Source organism: Panthera uncia, chromosome E1 (genome assembly GCF_023721935.1).
Source record: "Panthera uncia isolate 11264 chromosome E1, Puncia_PCG_1.0, whole genome shotgun sequence".
NCBI lineage: Eukaryota > Metazoa > Chordata > Mammalia > Carnivora > Felidae > Panthera > Panthera uncia.
The window spans coordinates 48,252,970-48,272,357 of record NC_064814.1 but is presented as its reverse complement, the minus strand read 5'-3'; the positions used below and the strand labels follow the sequence as shown (position 1 = coordinate 48,272,357).

Genomic DNA, 19,388 nt, shown 5'->3' with positions numbered 1-19,388 from the left:
CACCGAAGGCCACACTGAACCTAAGGAATCCTTTGAAAAGCAAGTCTTCTGCACAAAGAAGTTTACCACAGCATTATTTACACTGGTGAGAAGCTGAAAACAACTCTGATCATAACAATCCACTTATGGCACGCCTCCTTTGTGTAAGGCCGTTATGTGCACAGCATATATTAGCATACGTAATTTACGCCATAATCCAGGAGAGACTACCTGTATCCCTAGTTTACCAATTAAAAGACTTACACTGGCCAGAGTGAAGTAGCCTGCCCAAGGCTTTAAAACTAGCAGCAATCACAGGTCATGATCTCAAGGTTCAGGAGTTGGAATCCCAAATCAGGCTCCGCCCTGGGGATTCACTCTCCCTCTCTCTCTCTCTGCCCCTCCTGCTTGCTCCCTCTTTCTCAAAATAAATAAAATAAAAAAAGAAAGACAGAAAGAAACTAAGAGTAACTTTGTGGCGACATGGAAAATGCACATAGAAAGTTAGGTGAAAAGATCAGACCGCTTAACTGTATTATTTCTCGTGGGAATGCAGCCTAAGGAGTCAGCTGAAGGGCAACCCTCTGTAGCCACTGCACAGGGATCCCCGAGGCCTGCACTGACAGCCCCGCCCCCCCCCCCCCCACCCCCCGCTAGCTCGCCCCATCACACCACACACAGCATTGGAACAGCTAAATGGCCACGAAGCTCTGAAACCGCCTGCCCAGGCCCCTTCCAGGCCCTATACTAGGTGCCCCATAGATGTGTCTGCCTCTCCTACACCGGAAGCCCATGAGGGACAAGGCTTTGGCTGCTATATGGGCCCCTCACCACTCAGCGCCGGCCCTGGCCCACGGGACTTACGAAATGAGCAAGCGAACAAACTTAATGCTTTGAAAACTGTGTTCTGCAAATGTCATGTGGTTATGAATGACGCTTGTATACCGGGCTATTATCTGCAGAACACAAAACGCTAGATTTGTCCTGTTTTCGCAGAGCGGTCTTCAGACCTGCGGTCCAGATATGTCAGCACAGCCGCCTTTGGGGGATGTGGGTCTTGATCTGGCCTGCAATTCCTTTCCCGATTAGGAACCTGTTTGCTTTGCCCACAGGAAGATGGTCATAACAAAACCGCACAACCGGGGGGCTCGAAGCCTCCGTGCTCACGGTCCAGGGAGTGGGACCCTGGCACTGAAAATGGCCGGGCTGTCTGGCGTTAGCCAGAAGAGTTAACGCAGGTCCAGCATCGGGCGGGATGAGCGAGGAAGCTCCACCCAGTGGAATGTTGAGTGCAGCTGGTAGAATGTTCACAGGGTGGGAGGAAGGGAGACAGCGCTTCTGTTACAATGTTATGAGACGAAACCCAGAGACACAAACTTGCATTTACCATGTATGCACTCGTGGAACAAAAAATGTTGAGAAAAAAGTCCGAAAGGAAATGTACCAACGTGTAAAGGAAGGCTGTGTCTTTCTGTAATAAGATTAGGGGATATTTGTCTTCTTCGTGTTGCACTTTCTACACGAACACGAATGGACACATGTTACTTTTATAACGAAATGGCCGCAGGTCCTCAGCTCAGGTCCACCCTGCGCTTACCAGTTCGTACTGGAGAAGTGGGCCACCAGGGATCTGGGCTGAAGGGTGCAGGTTATTCCCCACAGCTGGACTAAGCTGTCGGCAGGAGGAGACTAACTCAATCGGCACCATCAATTTCCAGCTGCTGAAAGTTCTGCCTGCCGACTGTAACTTTCTGAAAGGGCACCGCTACTGGGCATCGGCTGGAGAGAGGGGACAACAGAAGGCTTCTGCTGAACAAAAGCTGACCCGGAATGGACCACTGGAGGCGCAGTGCCCGGCCCCGGGCGCACGCTGTGAAGCCTGGGCCCAGCCCAGAGGTTCTGACTTCACTGGTCAGACGTGCAGCCCAGGCTTTGGGATGTTTTGGAACATTTAAAAGTTTCTCGGCAGCCGGCCTGAGGGCAAGTGGCTTAGAGAAAAAAAAAAAAAAAAAAAAAAAAAAAGGCAGCCAGCAAGATGAGGAACAGCTTTTTATTAATAGACAAAACCCAGCATCTATGAATTACACTGTTGCTAACTAAACTCAACCTTAAAGCACCAAGAAACTGCACAGATATGTAAAGTGTCTATTTCTGGAAAAGCCTATAAAATATATTTCCAAGAGACTAATGCTTATGCCTGGGGCAGAACACCAAGAGAGATGAGCATAACACAGAAATACCAAGAAAGGATGGATGGACGGGTGGATGGATGGATGGATGGATGGCCGGAAGGGTGGATAGGAGGAAGGTAGGAAGGAAGGAACAAACGATGGAAGGAAAGAAAAGAAAAGAAAAGAAAAAAGAAAGAAGAGAGGAAGGGAGGAAAGGAAAGAGAGAGAAAGGGAGGGAGGGAGGGAGGGGGGGAGGAAGACAGATTAAGGTTTATTTAGCATCTGTTCATTCAGTAAGTGTTTACTGAACACCTTCCCCCGGGTCAGGCACTGTGCACTGAGCACAGACCAGGCTTCTGCTCTTGGAGTGTGTTTTAGTGCAGGGAGACAGAAAGAAAATGAAATAAATGATAACTCAAATAGTAAAAAGTACTGTGAACATAATAAAAGAGAGGAACATGATATACAGGGGTTATAAGTAAATCATACAGTCTCTTTTGCCATACCAAAAAAAAAAAAAAAAATCTATCTTTAGACCTTCCTTCTTATTTTTACTTAAGTACGTTTTAAATGCCCTCTTGAAGTGGACTATTTGAAGCCAGCCACTATGGAACCGGGCAGCCATAACCCAGGCACTGTCACAGCTGTGTAACTGTTGTCGACCTTGACTTAAAGCTCCTTTTCCCTGTTTCATACTCCACTTACTATGAGCTTATAAACAACACTGTTTACCTATACTACAAAGTCTGCTTTAAAGACAAACAGAGGGGTGTCTGGATGGCCCAGTCGGGTAAGCACCTGACTCTTGGTTTTGGCTCAGGTCATGATCTCACAGTTTTGTGGATTTAAGCCCTGCGTCGGGATCTGTGCTGACAGCTTGGAGCCAGCCTGCGATTCTCTCTTCCTCTCTCTCTGTCCCTCTCCTGCTCCTGCTGTCTCTCTCTCTCTCCAAATAAATAAATTAAAAAAAACATTTTTTTAAAAGACAAACGGACAGATACAAATTTTGTATTCAAAATTCAACTTTCTATGGCACAAGACAACACTGGTCCTTAGCTGATAATCCCCAATCAGCAATTCGGATGGCTGTGTTTCAATGTTACACTCTCTGACAATCACAGGAACTCCTTAAAATCTGGGTCCCCGTTATGTAACAGTTGAAATAGGTACCCCTGCTTTTAAAAGCCATAATAGAAGGGGGCACCTGGGTGGCTCAGTTGGTTGGGCGTCCAACTTCGGCTCGGGTCCTGATCTCACGGCTCGTGGGTTTGGGACCCGCATTGGGCTCTGTGCTGACAGCTCAGGGCCTGGAGCCTGCTTCAGATTCTGTGTCTCCCTCTCTCTCTGCCCGTCCCCTGCTCACGCTCTGTCTCTCTCTCAAAAATAAATAGACATGAAAAAAATTTTTTTAAAAACCATAAAAGAGGGACACCTGGGTGGTTCAGTAGGTTGAGCATCTGACTTCAGCTCAGGTCATGATCTTGTGGTTCCTGGGTTTGAGCCCCGCGTTGGGCTCTGTGCTGACAGCTCAGAGCCTGGAGCCTGCTTCGGATTCTGTGTTTCCCTCTCTCTCTGCCCCTCCCCAGCTCACACTGTGTCTCTCCCTGTCTCTCAAAAATAAATAAATGTTAAAAAAAAAAAACCCACTTTTTTTTAAACCATAAAAGAAAAAAGCATTACATGGGATGAGCCATACGATCTTATGATTGAAACAAGTGCAGCTGTATGTTCGTTCGTCTACTCGGTGGAATCCCAGCTTTACCACTTATGACACAGTGGGTTCCGCTCAGGCCATCTCGGTGTCCTTACTGAGGAGCACCCGCCCACCTCCTCAGGCAGGTCGAAGCGGCAGATGGACCAGTCACGGGGAAAGCAGATGGGTGGGAAGTTCACCCTGCGGCTGTCTCTCGCAACGGCCCGCTCGGGGGACAGCCTCACCCGGCACATTCAGACCCACTTGGGACCCAGCCCCTGTGGCAAGAAGCAGCATCTCCGGGGTCGTGTGTCAGCAACACGGCCGCCCCCGTGGGTCTGCCGACGTTACTGACCAGCCTCCTCTGAGATTCTACCTCCACCTGAAGGGATTAACTCCAGAGCACGCTAAGGCTGCCAGCCTGGCACCAGCCTCTGCCGTGGGGCTGCCTGCCTGCCTGCCTGCCTAAGATCAGGGGTCCCGTGACTTACAGGACATACTCGCCCCAGCAAAAGGGAAGTCCCGTGGATCCCATCTCCCACCAGATTCCTAGTCCATCCCTCTTGAAAAACACTCTGCCGCTGAGGGCTGGGACCCCTGAGGGCCGGGAACTTTCTTCACCGGGTGGCTGCCCCTGGCCTCCCTGACACTGGGGAATTACCTGGCTGGCAGCCAGCAATCGCCTCTCGGCCCTTGCACGTCTCCCCCACCCCGTGCCTGGGCAGCACCACTCAGTCCTGCACCTCAGAGCTCCCCTCCCCCTCCCCCCCTCTCAGGGGGCCTGGGGTGACCCAGGCTCCTTCCGAGTCCACACCCCCCGAGGGCTTCTGAGGGACATGCTGGCTGGGTTTGTAGCTTTTTAAAAACAATAACGTGTTATTATTATTATATATTCGCACATCTTCAAGTTTTCAGAAACAGACCTGTGTAGGACTCCTCCCTTCCTCAGATGCCTAACCCTTATTAAAATGTCCTCTTGTGCGCATGCACGTGTTTACCTGCTCCCGCTCGGCTCCCATAGTCTGGCTGGCAGGGCAGGGGCCGCAGGGGCTCTGGTTCACCCCTGAGGCTCCCTGCTGAGGAGAACCAGCTTCCCTGGAGAGTTCTGGGAAGGCCCGTGCCCCTGGGCTCCTCCCAAACACGCATGCTTTCAGATTCTCCCTAATGGGCTTAAGAATGGCTGAGCACCGTGGAGGGAGATAACCACACGCACCCTCCAGTCCCAGGGACACCTCAAGCTCCCCCGGATTCACACCAGGCCAGCGGGGTAGGGCTGAGGACAGGCTCGGGTGATCCGGCCGTGGGGATGCAGTCAGGATCAAGTGCTCCCCGTGAAGGCCTGTGCAGGCTGCTCTTAGGCCCCGTCCCCCCGCTGCACGGTGGCTACCTGGCCTCCCTGGACGTCATCCGGATCCTAGACTCTTGTCCAGAAACTAAAGGGAAATCGCCCTCTTTGGTGCTGGCGGCTGAGAAGTTCAAAGCCGATTTTGGATCCGTCTCCAGCACTTATGTGTGACTCTGGCCTTATTTTATTTTCCTTTTGCCCCTATTTAATCCTCTGGTATCGAATGTGTTTTGTAAGCCAACTCCAATCCTTTCTAGACCGAAGCAGAGCAAATAAATGGAATGCTCATAATCTCTGGTAATCACTTGGTGAGTCGCTGTCCACAGGGTCTGGGGGGGCGCAGCCCTGCGTGAGGAGCTCCCGGCCCAAAAGAAGGGCCGGCCTGAGGCAAGCCCCGAAGCTCTCCTGGGAGCAGAGCCCAGCCACATCGCAGGGGGGCTGCTCCACCAGATCCAAGCGTCCAAGGGGTCACCAAGACAGTGGACCCATCGGGTCAGCCCGAGACCTGGCCCCATTTGGCGCGTGCGAACACAGAACTGCCCACTCTGGTTCTGATGCATCCGAGGGAATCAGAGGGCAACAAGCATTTCTACTCTGCTTCCTTCCTTCTTCCTTCCTTTGTCTAAGGACCGGAACGCTGGATGGGCCTGGGTGGCTCCATTGGTTAAGTGTCCCGACTGCTGATTTCAGCTCAGGTCATGATCTCACGGTTCGTGAGCCTGCTTGGGATTCTCTCCCTCTCTTTCTGCCCCTCCCCAGCTTGTGTGCATGCTCTCTCTTTCAAAAGAGATTTACTTTAAAATTAATAAGAAAAGAAAAGAAAAAAAAAGAAAAATGGGAATGCTGGTGGTTGGCCTCGCATCCAGAAACGCAAGGTACCAAACACAGGACGCCCTCATGCCGCAGCAAGGCAAGCGTGGCCCGGGCTCTGGGGGTGTACGGGCTGGGCGTTCCTTCCTTCCCTCACCAGCCTCCATCCACAGGACAGATGAGGGAGGTGGCAGGTCCTGCCCTGAGTTTGGGTGTGCCTGCTGGAGGACAGCGGCAGTCTTACATTCAGGTCTCCACCCGGACTCACGGGACGATTCCCCCCGCACCCCCCCCCCCGCCACGCCACCTTTCATGTGGTTTCCCACCACCCCAAGAACTTCTGCAGCTTCTCCCCTGCCTGCTGAAGGGTGGAGGGTGGACAGAGCGGGGGCGGGGGGGGGCGGTGAGGGAGGGTAACAACAGGCAGGTGGCTCACCCCTGCTCCGCCCAAGCCAGCTGCCCTGTCTGGGTGCTCTCTGGCAAACCCCAACCTCTCAGCCTGGAAAGGCTCCCCTGGGCCCCACAGCCTCCCCTGCACACGGCAGTCCTGAGCACCGGCTACGTGCCAAAATCCCATACACGGCCAACGCGCGCCAGCCCAGGGCCCAGCCTTGGGCGGGGAGGGCAGCGGGGCACCAGGGATGACCACAACTGTGAAGGAAACATGAATGCCAGGTGAGGCCAAAGAGCTGAAGCCATTGGCAGCCCAGAATTCTCCCCCAAGCCCTCGGCTTCTCAGACCTTCCCCACACCTCCACCTGTATGTCTAGTAGACATTTCGCCATGGCCAGAGGATAACCCCACCTCCGCTCGCAGCCGCGCGGCTCACAGCCACCCTCACGGCGGCCGGATGGTGACGGCGGCATCCCTCAACTCCTCTCCCCATGCCCCCCCCCTCCCCCGCCACGCCCAGTCCTCCAGCAAGCCTGCTGGCTCTCCTGTAAGACATCCCCGGGCCTCCACAGCCTGTCACCCCCCACCTGGATAAGGACCGTGGTTTCCCGACAGAGCCAGAGGAGCAAGCGCGGTGAGAGAAAGTGGCTAGAAACTTTTAGGGCGCTCTGAGATAGCTACAACATCCACAGGCTGATACAAAAGTATCGGTCTGAGACTGATCCGGAATTGAAAGAACTGCTCCCTGCCAGAGGCAGTTTGAGAAGGGCCCTCCACCTTCACCAGCCTCGGGGCAGGCCTCACTCAGCTCTAGCCCCAGCGGCCCTTCGGGTCTGCAAACAACCACCTCCCCGCCCCCCAGCACACTCCACCTGAGGGCATTTGCACTGCCTCTTCCGAGCCTTCACGCGAGCACTCCTCATCCCCCTTTGACCCTGGCTCCAACATCACTTTCTCAATCAGGCTTACCCCGACACCCTCCTTAACACTTGCAGACCACCCTCCCCACTCCTCAGGCTTGGCTGGGCATGCTCATGCTTGTTTGGTTTTTCTCTGCCGTTCTCCAAAGCACTCACCGCGTAATATCCCGTATGGTGTCTTACTGTCTCTCTTCCCCTGAGTAGGGGCGGAGGGCTCTGCTTTGCGCTTGGGCACACGACAGGAACTCGATACTTGCTGAGCGAAGGAGGGAATGTGGGAGCCAGAGGGCAGCTGGGGCAGGCTTCGCAGAGACAACCTGGAGTGCTGCCTCCAGGTGGACATCCGCACACCTAGGCTGACAGAGGGCAGCCAAGGACCCCCAGGGGAGTCGTCTGCCGTGTCAAAGGCTCTGGCCTGGACCCTGGAATCTAGAGGATCTCTCCCAAGACCCAGGGTCAGGATATCATTTCTCAAGATGGAAGGTGGACAAGAGTGGGGGGGAGGGCGGCTGACCGCAAGGAAACCAGTGAGAAAGCAGACACTGAATTGAGGTCATGGAACTAGAGAGGAAGGACAGAATTTGAGAGGTTTCCAAGGTCAGACCTGCCGACGTATGCGGGAGGCAAAAGGGAGGAAGGAGGCACAGAGAGGAATCAGGCGGGTACGGCGCGTGGAAGGACGGTCTCCTCAAACACCGGCATGATGACTGTGGGTCAGAACAGCCACCCAGCAGTGAAAGCCTCCCCGCAGTGCGTGCTCTCCCACGAAGGGGCTTTCTCAGCCGTCTGCCTCCCCTGCCCCACACTGAGTCTGCACCCGTGCCCACAGGGCCTCCTCTGCGGGGTCTGGGGTCCTAAGTGTGCCCCGCCCACACGTCTCCTCCAGGATCACGGCCTGCGTTTCAGGAGACCACTTCCTGAACGGCCGGTGTCCGTCTGACTCCTCCACTGCCGGATTCCAAGCCGGCGTGTTCAAAGCAAACCCACCGACGTGCGTACGTGAAGCACTTACCTTGCACTGAACACCGTTAGGTGCTAAGAACGGACAGAAAGTCGTCGTGGGCGGGGGTCCTGCTCTCCAGCAGCCTAAGGATGGGCAGCGTGTGAGATACAGAGAGGGACGCACACACTAACCAGTTGAAGGACGGAACGTGGCACCGTGTGACACTCGTTTGCCCCAAACTCTTCTGGGACACGAGAAGCCGCCAAAAAGACCTGCTCATTTTGACCCCCAATTTCTACCAGAGCTGCAGGAGAAGAGAAATCCACATGGACCGGGCACCTCGAGCAACCTGCCAGATGTGTGCGTGCAGGGGAGGCGCCCGGGCGGAAGGAACCAGAGGGGACAAGACTGGTCTGGTGGCGCAGGGTGTGGTCCGGACCACAGCGGGGGAGGTGGGCAGCAGGGCGGCCTAATTTTAATATGCACACGTCCCAGCAGAGCCAACCTGCCACCAGGAGAGCTGGTGCAAGACTCCACAAACACACCTTCCCGGTTACTGAATGAAATCTGGGAAGAACAAAGGGGGACCCCGGAGTCCTGGGGGGAACACTGGGAACCTGTAGGAACGGCCGCCAAAGATCTGGTGGAAGAAACGGTGTGCAACCCAAGGGCCTTTGGATGATCCTTCAAAACACACTTCGACCTTTTCATCCTGCAGAGTGCAAAGCCGGTGCTCCTCACAAAATCCTGCACACGCTGTTAGGGGAAGACAGGAGCACAAAGGAAACTATCCCAGAGCTAAATCTAGTGACCACACAAATACCCGAGTCAAACGAGCTGTAATATTGATGAGGCATGAATGAACAGTAACTGTTTCCAGGGCTGAATAAAGGCGGGCCACCTTATCGGGGAGGTCACACAGGGGCTCTCCGTCGGTGCCCCTTCTAGTAAGGACAGGCGAGAATAGCTCTCTTCTCTGTGTGTGGGGGGCGGGCGGCGGGGGCGGGGCGCTGGGGCCGAAGGTTGATCAGACTGAGAACGTTTTCTTGGAGGCGACAGAAAAAATCTGCTTTCGGTTTAACCTGCAATAGTTGCAGCCTCTGACCGGGACACATTGTTAATTAGTCCAAAGAGAAGCCCCGCTTTTAGTTACCCATTGAATTAGGTGTCTTCAAACACTGTGACCTAGAATCGACAGTACAGCTAACTCTCTGTTTACCATGGTAATGGGGATTTCTGGAAGGGCAGCAGTTAATTGAGAAGCAGAAACAATCCCATTTTGTCCCATCAAGGCACATATCACTGCATCAAGGCTGATGGCTTCCAACGAGCGTCCACCGAGGCCCTCGGGTCTGCCCACCATTGCGAGATCTAAGCCGCACCCTTCTGGCTCAACAAGCCGAAGGGCGTCTGGCCCCCACCACACCTGGGTCTGGCAGACAGCGGGGCCCCGTCCAAATTTTCGGGGTGTGGGGACAGCGGGAAAGCACGGACAGTCACCCCATGCCTCACCCAAATCGCAACAGGACTTCTGGCGAGTGACACGTGGTGGTGCGAGGGGGGCTCTCAGGGAGACAGGAAAAAGGGGGCCCTGGGTCCACGGGAGGGTGGACCGAGAGGCCGGGGAGGAGACAGGGAGAGAGTTGGCTGTACTGACACACAACAAGCACACCCCCAGCAAGCCGCCCAGCGTTTCCAGGAAGGAGAAAAGCAAACCGCCGTCCCACCTCGGGCTGCGCGGTCACAAGTGAGGCAGGGCTGGGACCAGTCGCCATTTGGGCGGGAGGCCAGCCCCAGGTGCGGCAGGAAGGGGTGGCGCTGGCTCAGCGGCTGCAGCTCCTCGCTCTGACCCAGCGGGGCCCCTGCGCGGTGCTGGGGGCACAGCGAGGCCTCGGGCGCTGTCGGGCAGGGACACACACACACACACACAGAGAGAGACACGCCGTTAGAGGGAGTGGGAGGCGCGTCCACTTCCCAGGCAGGAAGCCGAGGCAGCCTGGGACCAGCTCAACCCGCAGCGGGCACTTTTGGGGGGTGGGGCGGCTCCATGAGAGCAACAAACGAGCTCTCCCTTTAAAGGGCAATCGTCACCACTTTGGTGATGAACCTGGCCCAGACGGAGACTTCTGGGGACGCAGGTCGCTTTCCTTCTCGTGCGGTCTCACGAGGGTCACAACCTATGCTTCGGCAGAGCAGCTCAAACTGAGAGGGAAACAGCCACGACTAGAAACAGGGACAAGAAAAATGCTAACCTCTCCAAGCTCGGTCATAATTTGGAATTCCTAGGGAAGTCAGGAAGTCTGGCTTTGGTACACAAATCTCCCATTTGACACATTTCTCAAAATGCTGCTGGTGGCAGGGCAACGTCAAACTGACACCTGCAGGGGGGGGCCGTTAGTAGGTGGTCGGCCAGCAGAACCAATGACCACACAAAGACCGACAGGCGTTCGTCAGGCTACAAACAATTTCCTTTAAAAAAAAAAAAAAAAATGGGGTGGCTGGGTGGCTCAGTCGGTTAAGTGTCCAACTTCGGCTCAGGTCATGATCTCACGGTTTGTGGGTTCGAGCCCCGCGTCGGGCTCTGTGCTGACGGCTCGGAGCCTGGAGCCTGCTTCAGATTCTGGGTCTGCCTCGCTCCCTGCCCCTCCCCCACTGGTGATCTGTCTCTGTCTCTGTCTCTCTTTCTCTCTCTCGTTGAAAAATAAACATTAAAAAAAATTTGTAAGAAAAAAAAGGCTGGTGTTATGCTGACACAGTGTTACCGATACCAAAACGAAAGGCTGTGTAGGGGCATGCACTTTTGTTTTTACAGCCATTAAGACACAAGTTCTGCGTCCCCACAGGCCACCAGGGCCACCTGTCTTGACACAGCATCGGGGGAAAGCAGCAGGGTGCCCGTTCCCGGGGCCACTGTTAGTGAATGCCCAGGGCACCAAAGTGGCTCACAGAGACCAGCTGCCGTCAGGCCCTGAACTCCACTTCTGTTCCCTGAAATCTCGTCCGAATGTTGGGCAAAGGCCCAGCATAATCCGACATGCAAAATGAGAAAACAGAGCAGCCCCACCCAGCACAGACCCAGCCATGCAAAAGCAAATCACCAAGAGCTCTCGCCCACATGTCCAAAGAGGGGCCTCGGTCACACTGGCACCTGCAGAGGCCTCTGCCTTCTCCCTCCCTCTTTAAGGGAGACAGAGACACGCCATCTCTCTCCCCTGGGACGCTGAGGTAGAATAACACGCTGAGCCGGTCGGGAGACCCGCAGCCCAGTGGTTAGACAAACATTTAATGAGATTAAAGAAACGAGATGATCATCGAGAAAGAACGTTCGTTTCCTCCTACCTACCAAACACAGTCAACTTCCCACCGTCTGTGGGGCAGGCCAGTCGCTTCACTCCGGCCCTTCCCTGTGGGGGAAAGGGGCAGACCGTCTCCCCGAGGGCCGGCCGGCCCCGCCCGGATGTACCGAATCACACCATGGAGCAGCAGAGGGTCTTGAGACCCCGGAGGCAGAGCAGCCAAGGGACCAAGCCCCCGTGTCGCCGTGGCCCGGTGCAGACCACCGGCGGTGCTGCGCAGGCTGCAGGGAGCTGAGAACGAAGGACAGACACAAGCTCTCGCTCAGCCCCAGGGCGCCCACCCCACCTGAGGCCCAGCGCGCTGGCAAGGGGTGGGGGGCGCTTCCACTACTCACAGCCATGGTAGGAGGCGGGCGAGCCCCCGGCCTTGCCGTACTCCTGCTCCGAGTAGCTGGTGGAGAGGTTGGGCTGGCTGGAGCCGCGGCCGAAGGTGATCTGGTTGCTCCCCATGCCGGTGGCGACCTGGGCCATGCGCTCTTTGGTTTTGAGAGCCTGGGCCCTCTCGGCCTTCAGCCGCTCCTCGTCCTTGAGCAGGGCCACCAGCTGCTTCGACTTCTCGCGCACGTTGATGCCCTGGTCCTTGCCATCGCGGTCCACGTACTGGAAGTCCTTCAGGGTCTGGATGGCGAAGATGTTCTCGCGGCACTGCTGGGCCACCCGCTCGGAGCCCGTCTTGATGAGGTAGTCCAGCAGCGTCAGCGCCTTGTACACGTGCCGCCAGTTCTTGCCGTGGTCGTTGAGCCGCTTCCACACCATGCTCATGATCTCGGAGAAGGCCACCACGTTGTAGGTCAGGTCCGCGATCTCCGTCATCAGGGAGCTGGACGGGCCCCACGGGTCATTGGAGGTGGCTTCCCGGACCTTTATTTCCGCTTCCGAGTAATTGTTCACGATGTTTTTCATTTGCCGTCTGATAGACGAAGTCGCCATTGTTACTTTTCTTGGCGACACTCGTAGAGCCCTTCAGAGAGAGAGATTCTCCTGTCCTGGGCGAGTTCGTGCCCTGCGAAGGTTCAGTCTCCGCAACAGATCTGGAGTAGGATCCCTGAGAGTCATGTCCTCCGCTGGAGCCTCAGGTCCGAGAAGCCAGAAGCCATGACCTGGAGGAAGAAAGAAACACGCTCACTGTAGCACGCACGCCTCGGAGAGACTAGGGGGCTCTGGTCTTTTCTGGAAAGGGCAGGTACTGAGGTCTGGTGGGTGGGGGTGGCGGTCAGGAGGGTTGGGGGAGGTGTGGACATACTCCAGCCTCCCTAGGAGGAGACAGAGCCACCTTCAAAAAAAACATTGCAACAAGATCAATACTACAAGTTAATAATGAATACAATCTAAACTCAAGTTTAAGCCTTGCGAAGATAGGAAGTAAACACTGTAACAGTTGTTCTATTTTCAAAACATTTCCATTGGCATGGCTCTTCTGTGGGTTGTATTTTCACTGACTGGCGAAAGAAGAGAACAGTCATAACGCTGGGGGAAGTTGGTCCTGACAAATTTTAAATTACCTATGTACGGGAGCAAGAAAAGACTTATTTCAGGTATATGTTACCCCCCCCCCAAAATGTCTGTCTATGCCTTTTTTTTAAGTAATCTCTATACCCAATGTGGGGCTCAAACTCACAACCCTGAGATCAAGAGTCACACACTGTGCTGAGTGGGTCAGGTGCTGTCTATGCCTTTAAAAATCACTCAACATTTGGCTTTGGTCCAATGTGCTTCTAAATTCCGGGGAATTTTCTGTGAGCACCGCTTTTCTCCTGATTTCTTATAAAGGTTTCCAACTACTCTTCTAAAGCACAGTCAGGACCCTCCAGTGGACTTTCAGAGTCTCCAGCATCTGGCCTGAGCTAATACAACCTGATTCTAGCCGAATCCCCTCATTTCACAGAGGACAGAACTGAGGCCCAAGGTTACACGTTAATGGGTCCACCCAGCCCTGTGGCACGGACACACATGTCCCCCTTCTCCAGAGAAGAAACATCTACTGGGCTAGAGTGAGGCCCACATCTCTGACAATGGGCTTTGGTCAGTGAGTGTGGTCTTTTCATCAACAACCACCCAGCTTCCCACACTGTGCCTGACGTGGATATAAATACTGTTGAATAAATCTACAGAACAGATTAAAAACAGTGTCCCTCTCCTCAGGAAGGCCAGTCTGGCAGGGGTTGGAGGTGAGCACAGAGAATCTGAGGATGCAAAGCCAGAACGACCAACTCAGCTGGCTGCTAGGGGCTGCAAAGGCAGGCAGGAGAAGGAATTTCCGCGAGAAAGAACTCCCAGTGTGCCTTCAAAGCTGAGGAGACCTGAGAGGGTGGGAGGAAGTGATAATGTAAATTACTCCTCCTCGGTAAAATGAGGAAACTGGGGTCCAGTAGACTCCAGGGACTGCCAAAGACAGAGCAGCACAGCTGGAGCCTGGACACGAACCAAGTGCCCTCCCTCTGCCCACCCCCCATGACCACCTACGGGGCTCATTTCAGGCTCTTCCGGCTGTGAAGCAGCCCAGGCAGCCTTGGGCCAGGCTCTATCTCCCTGAATGCTCACGAAAAGCCTCCAGGTAAGGTAGGTGAGGAACCCGAGGACCTGAAGTCATGGGGTCAGCTAACCAAGGTCACCTCCACCAAAGCAGCCTGGTGCGGCCGGGACCTGCTCCCTACCCACCTCCTCCTGCAGTGGCCTGTCCTCTCCGTCCTCCCCACCATCCTCCCCACGAGCTGCTGCAGCTGTTGTGCTGCTTCTGCCAGAGAAACAACGGATGGCCCTCACCTTCCTCATCTAAAGCCTCACATGGGCAATGGGCACAACAAAAAAATAAAGAAACAAACAAGAGATGTGGTAGGGGCGAGGGGAAGGGAAGAACGACAGGAAACACAATGATCACTTATCACATGTAACCATACAAATAAGGGACAGCTCATAAAATTTTATCCTGGGGACAGCCGATATATCTGCTATGGCTAACAAGGCCTTCTCTCCAGCCTCAGATATGCCAAGAATTCTGTCCCCATCTGAAGCCACAGAACGGGGCTTCAGCAGAAGGCAGGCATATTCTGCCTCTCCACTGATCTGGCCAGCTCTCATAAATCCTCTAAAGCCTGTCAAAGGACCAGGGATAAAAATTTTCACGGTGACCTGCACATTTGATTTAGTTAGGCTTTTTCATTCACAGCAACATTCACTGCTGCCAGGGATGGGGCAGGCCTCAAAAGCAAAAAGGAACACTTTGATTTTTAATGAGCATCCCTCAGCTTAAAGTACAAACACTCGTCAAAATCAGTAGTAACATTCAGCTGGACTTAATGCCCAGGGGCCCGGCGACGTGCCAGGGACCACCGGGCCCCTCCGTTTGTCACTCCATCTGGTGCGCGGCAGGTACGACCTTCCCACTGTCAGGGAGGCAGGAGGCGTGGGAATCCGCTGCTGAAGAGGTCCTCGGCCACCTTCCTCCAGGTCAGGAAGCAGCTCTGATTAAGCATGAGAGCAAATGGTCTTGGTAAGAAGGCCTCAAATGGTTGGAAACATAACGAGAAACAAAACAAAACAATTTCCTGAGGAAGAAATGACGCCCCGGCTCTGCTCCCTTCTAGTCCAGCCACCTTGGACCCAGTGTCCTCCTAGGGAGAGGCCAAGGAGAGGCCAGGAGGCCTGGCCAGGGCACCCACCAAGCCTCCTAGGCCTTTGGTGGCAAAGAAAAGGCTGCACTTCCTCCGATCAAGGGCGGGGAGTGTTCCTGCCCTGCCAGACAGAGGCTGGCAAAGGAGCTGAGAAACCGGGGCTGCAGACCAAGGCAGGGGTTTTCTCTAATAGGCTCAACTTGCAAAGACATCTGTTAGCAGTCTCTTTGAAATATTTAGGCTCTAAGAAGGGCAAAGCTAATAAAACATTTCTTACAGTCAGAGAAATATAGAAAGCCCATATAATTTGAATGGCTGCCTGCCTTTTTTGTAAAGCCGTAGATAAGAGGTGCTTTCAGGATGGGCACGCGGTGAGAATGAGGAGACCTGGGGATACAAAATTCCTTATAGGAGAAAGGACACCAGAGGCGTCTCCGAGAAACCATCTTCAAGGCCAGCTGGGTGGCACGCCTCACCAGAGACTCTGTAGACCGACCCTTCCAATTCCTGCCGTGAGAGAAGCCAGCGACACTCGAGTGGGCTGCAGGACCACAGCCCCGGATCTCCCAGGAGGCCCCAACTGGGGACGGGGACCTGGGGGGCCCTATCGCACTTGTCCACGTGGACCTCAGACCTCACTCTCCCCATTCCAAAACTTCTCCCCCTCAACCTCAGGATTGGACAGTCAACACCTAAACATCTCCTCTCCAGGCAAACATCTGCCAGGCACTCCCTCCCCAAAACCGGCCCTGAACACAGCGCATCTTCAAATATACACCCTGCAGTGTTTCCAGAACCTAAGTTTTGTTTTGTTCTTGCTTTTTTGAACAGTACGCATGGTCCACCTTCCAAACCTTCCCTCTTCATCTGCTAGTTTTCTTCCGTTTCCAGCTTGCTGAGCCTGAACTAACTAGTACAGGATAACCTGTGACCTCGTGGGACTCTTCAATCAAGCCTAGGAAGCCGTGGTCAGTTCATATACCCCCATTTATTAAGGAGCTTGAGCTCAGATATGGGGAAGGCAGGAGGTAGGAGGCGATGGGGATTGTCAAAACAAGAAGGAAAAATAAACTTTGTTAAAGGTTTAGACCAAGATGGCAAAAAGGGGGGAGGGCTTATTTCCATAAATTACATACCAACAACTCAAGGGACAAATGCCATCAGAATATCAGTAATTAGATGGGGCACCTGGGTGGCTCAGTCATGACATCATGGCTTAGGTTGAGCCCCGCCTCAGGCTCTGTGCTGACAACTCAGAGCCTGGAGCCTGATTCGGATTCTGTATCCTTGTCTGTCTCTCCCCCACTTGTCCTCTCTCTGTCTCTCTGTCTTTCTCTCTCTCAAATGTAAATAAACATTTAAAAAAATCAGTAATCAGAAAGAGCTTCAGAAATCGAGTTCTGTTATCAGACACGACTTAAACTATTGCATTATAAGTGGTAAAGTTTGTACAACTGTTAGGACTTTCAATATTTTCTGAATGGAGCCAAGTTGAGATTTCTATTCAAAGTAAACAAATTTTTAGGGTGCCTGGGTGTTTCAGTCGGTTGAGCGTCCAACTCTCGATTTGGGTTCAGATCCTGATCTCACGGTTCGTGGGATCGAGCCCCACATTGGGCTCTGTGCAGACAACAGGGAGCCTGCTTGGGATTCTCTCTCTCCCCCTCTCTCTCTGCCCCTCCCCAGCTCGTTCTCTCTCTATCAAAATAAATAAACTTAAAAAAAAAAAAAAAGCAAACAAATTTTTCTGCATCTACAGAACAGCTGACCAGGAGCCAAAGGATGTCCATTTGTTACCCTGGATGAGATGACATGGGGCTCCCACCACACCTCCCCGCTCCGGCCCCAGCCCTGACTAGCCTATTTTGAAAATGTATTAATTTGTTTTATTAAGAATCAAGGCTTCTGGTGCACAAGAGGTAAACCTCACTGAGTTGATCAAATCCAACAAACGGCAAAGAAACTGAACATTTCAGCTGCCCTGGGGAAGTCTCATCGTGGGCAATGCGCATTTCTGTCAGGACTTCCAAAAGGCCTTTGAGAGTTCTGGAGAACCCCCCCCCCCCATCAAAAGCCAACAGTCTATCCAGTATAGAAGGGGACACTCATTTTTCTACAGTTAGGCCCCAGTATCGGAGAAGATTCTTTAAGCCAAAGATCTCTTTCATTTCTGTCCTGGAAATGGAATCTACTGTTTCTGCTTATGCAACATCCACTTCCTCTTGTCTTAGAAAGATCCTGGGTCTTCCAAGGGGGAAGCGGCCAGGAGCAGGTCCAGCCCAGGCTCTGCCGGTCAGAGCGCCACAGGCCCCCAACCACAGTGGCTGCATCACGGCAGGTGGGCCATCCAGACTGGGCCGTCCGGAGACCCTTCTGGGTGGCTCTAAAGTGCTAGGAAACCAGAAGGTGGCTGAGCTGCCGGAAGCCACCACAGGGCCAGGGGTTCCCTAAACCTAAAGGGACAGTGAAGAAAGCAAAGAGCAAAGGGAGGGAGGGCAGCAAGACAACACGGGTGGAGCCTCTGGGTCCACCTGTGCTTGAAGCCATCTCTCCTCCACGCAGGTGCCCGCATGGTCACTTGTAACCTACAGCAACGTGTGCTGTCACCTGTAACAGCAAGCCCAGCACGAGGAGCGCCCTGAGAGCAGGAAAGCCGGCAACGGGCAAACACCAGACGCACAGTGAGTGCCCCCCACCCCGACTCCCCCACGGGGCTTCAAGTAGACGTGAGGGGACACCAACCAGACTCTCCCCAGGCACACCTGACCCACGACCTCAGGCGGACTGAGGAGCCGCGTCCCTCCCAGGGAGGCTCATCACTCCTCAAAATGCAGGCGGCCACCAGTCAAGGTCTCTTCCAGAGTGACGGCAAAGAGAGCCCGACGGTCACACTCGCTGGGGACAAGCTGGGCAAGACAAACCGTGGCGTTCTTGAAAACACAACCAGAATCCAAGAAGCACCGGAGACTGGAATAGCCAAAGAACAAGACTAAATAAACAAACAAACATTCCGAGGCCAGAGCGGTGCCCCTGGAGGCAAGAAGAATTCCATAAAAATGTGCTCCAAGGGCTTGTGCAACTGGGTGGGGAAATTCCTTCCAAACCTAGCTTTCCCAGTCGCTGAAAGAAAGAAGAGGCTCTCTCCGCTACCCAAAGCAGCTACCCAGAGCAGCCCGGGTGGGTCCGCGGTCAGAGCCCGGAGGTCCCTGGGCCGCTCTTGCGTTGCTGCGTCACGGAGGCGGGCGTGGCTGGCCGGCTCCGAGAAGACACACGCCCTGCCCACCGAGGTCCCCGCCACATCCCTAAGGAGATCTGGCAGTGGCTTCGCAGGGACCAGGGATCATCATCAGAAGGCAAAACCAGCTATGAGGGAATAGCCCCAAGGGTCTCTCCCTGCTCCCCAAAACCTAACAGCCGCAGGTCAACCAACGCCAGTTGTGATGACCCAGTCTCGATCGACAGACACGGCTGAGTGAACTGATCCGAAAACCATCATCTCAGATGAGGGCTCAAACTATCTGTGTGTGGCAGCCTCCTGTGACTTCACGTGCACTTTGTTTTTCTCGAGGCAGAGGACGGGGAGAGCTGTGGGAAGGGGGTACGGCCACCGTTCCTGCCGTGGCACACCGGTGTGGCCCTCCGTCGGCCGTCTTCCAGAAGCCCCTGCGGAGACTGGTCAAAAAACTCCAGACACACAATAACTGGGGGCAGCGCCGAGGGGAGGCGACACCCTGACCAAGCTCCCGGGGTGATTTCTGAGTATCCTAGAGTGAGTGCCCTGGTGTCACCTCATGACACTCATAGACACCAAAAGTTTGTGAAACACATTGCAAGCCTTGACTAGTTGGCTTTAATTCTCCTCTGCGTGCAATCCACGAGTGAGGAAACATCTCCACCTTCCTACTGGGGAAAAGGGTACCACGACCATCACAAGGAGGCTCAGTCAGGGGGTGGCTGAGACTACGGCTCACATGACCAAACTGAGCCGGCTTTCCAGAAGACAACGGTCCAGTTAGGACAATATGGACAGTGCCACATTCTTTTCCACAGTAATCATTTCAGCCTAAAGAGAAAGGACTATTATGACCCTGCATCAGCCAAGCTAGCAATAACTCAGAGCCTAATGACTACTGCTCATGCACAGGGGAGAAAGGAAAAGGGGGTGGG

General features: G+C 54.1%; 1 protein-coding gene across 3 annotated transcripts in view; it reads right to left on the bottom strand.

Annotated features, from left to right (window-relative positions):
* Nucleotides 1-19,388, bottom strand: part of EPN2 (epsin 2) — an 83,182-nt gene that overhangs the window by 30,780 nt on the left and 33,014 nt on the right. For 2 of the 3 annotated variants that reach the window (XM_049636889.1, XM_049636890.1), the window contains exons 2-3: nt 11,946-12,710; nt 9,982-10,152 (exon numbers count right to left, since the gene is read on the bottom strand). In XM_049636889.1, the coding sequence (XP_049492846.1) occupies nt 9,982-10,152; nt 11,946-12,540 (766 nt within the window). In that variant the 5' untranslated portion in view covers nt 12,541-12,710. The remainder of the gene's footprint in view (nt 1-9,981; nt 10,153-11,945; nt 12,711-19,388) is intronic. The other variant, XM_049636891.1, reaches the window with a different exon arrangement.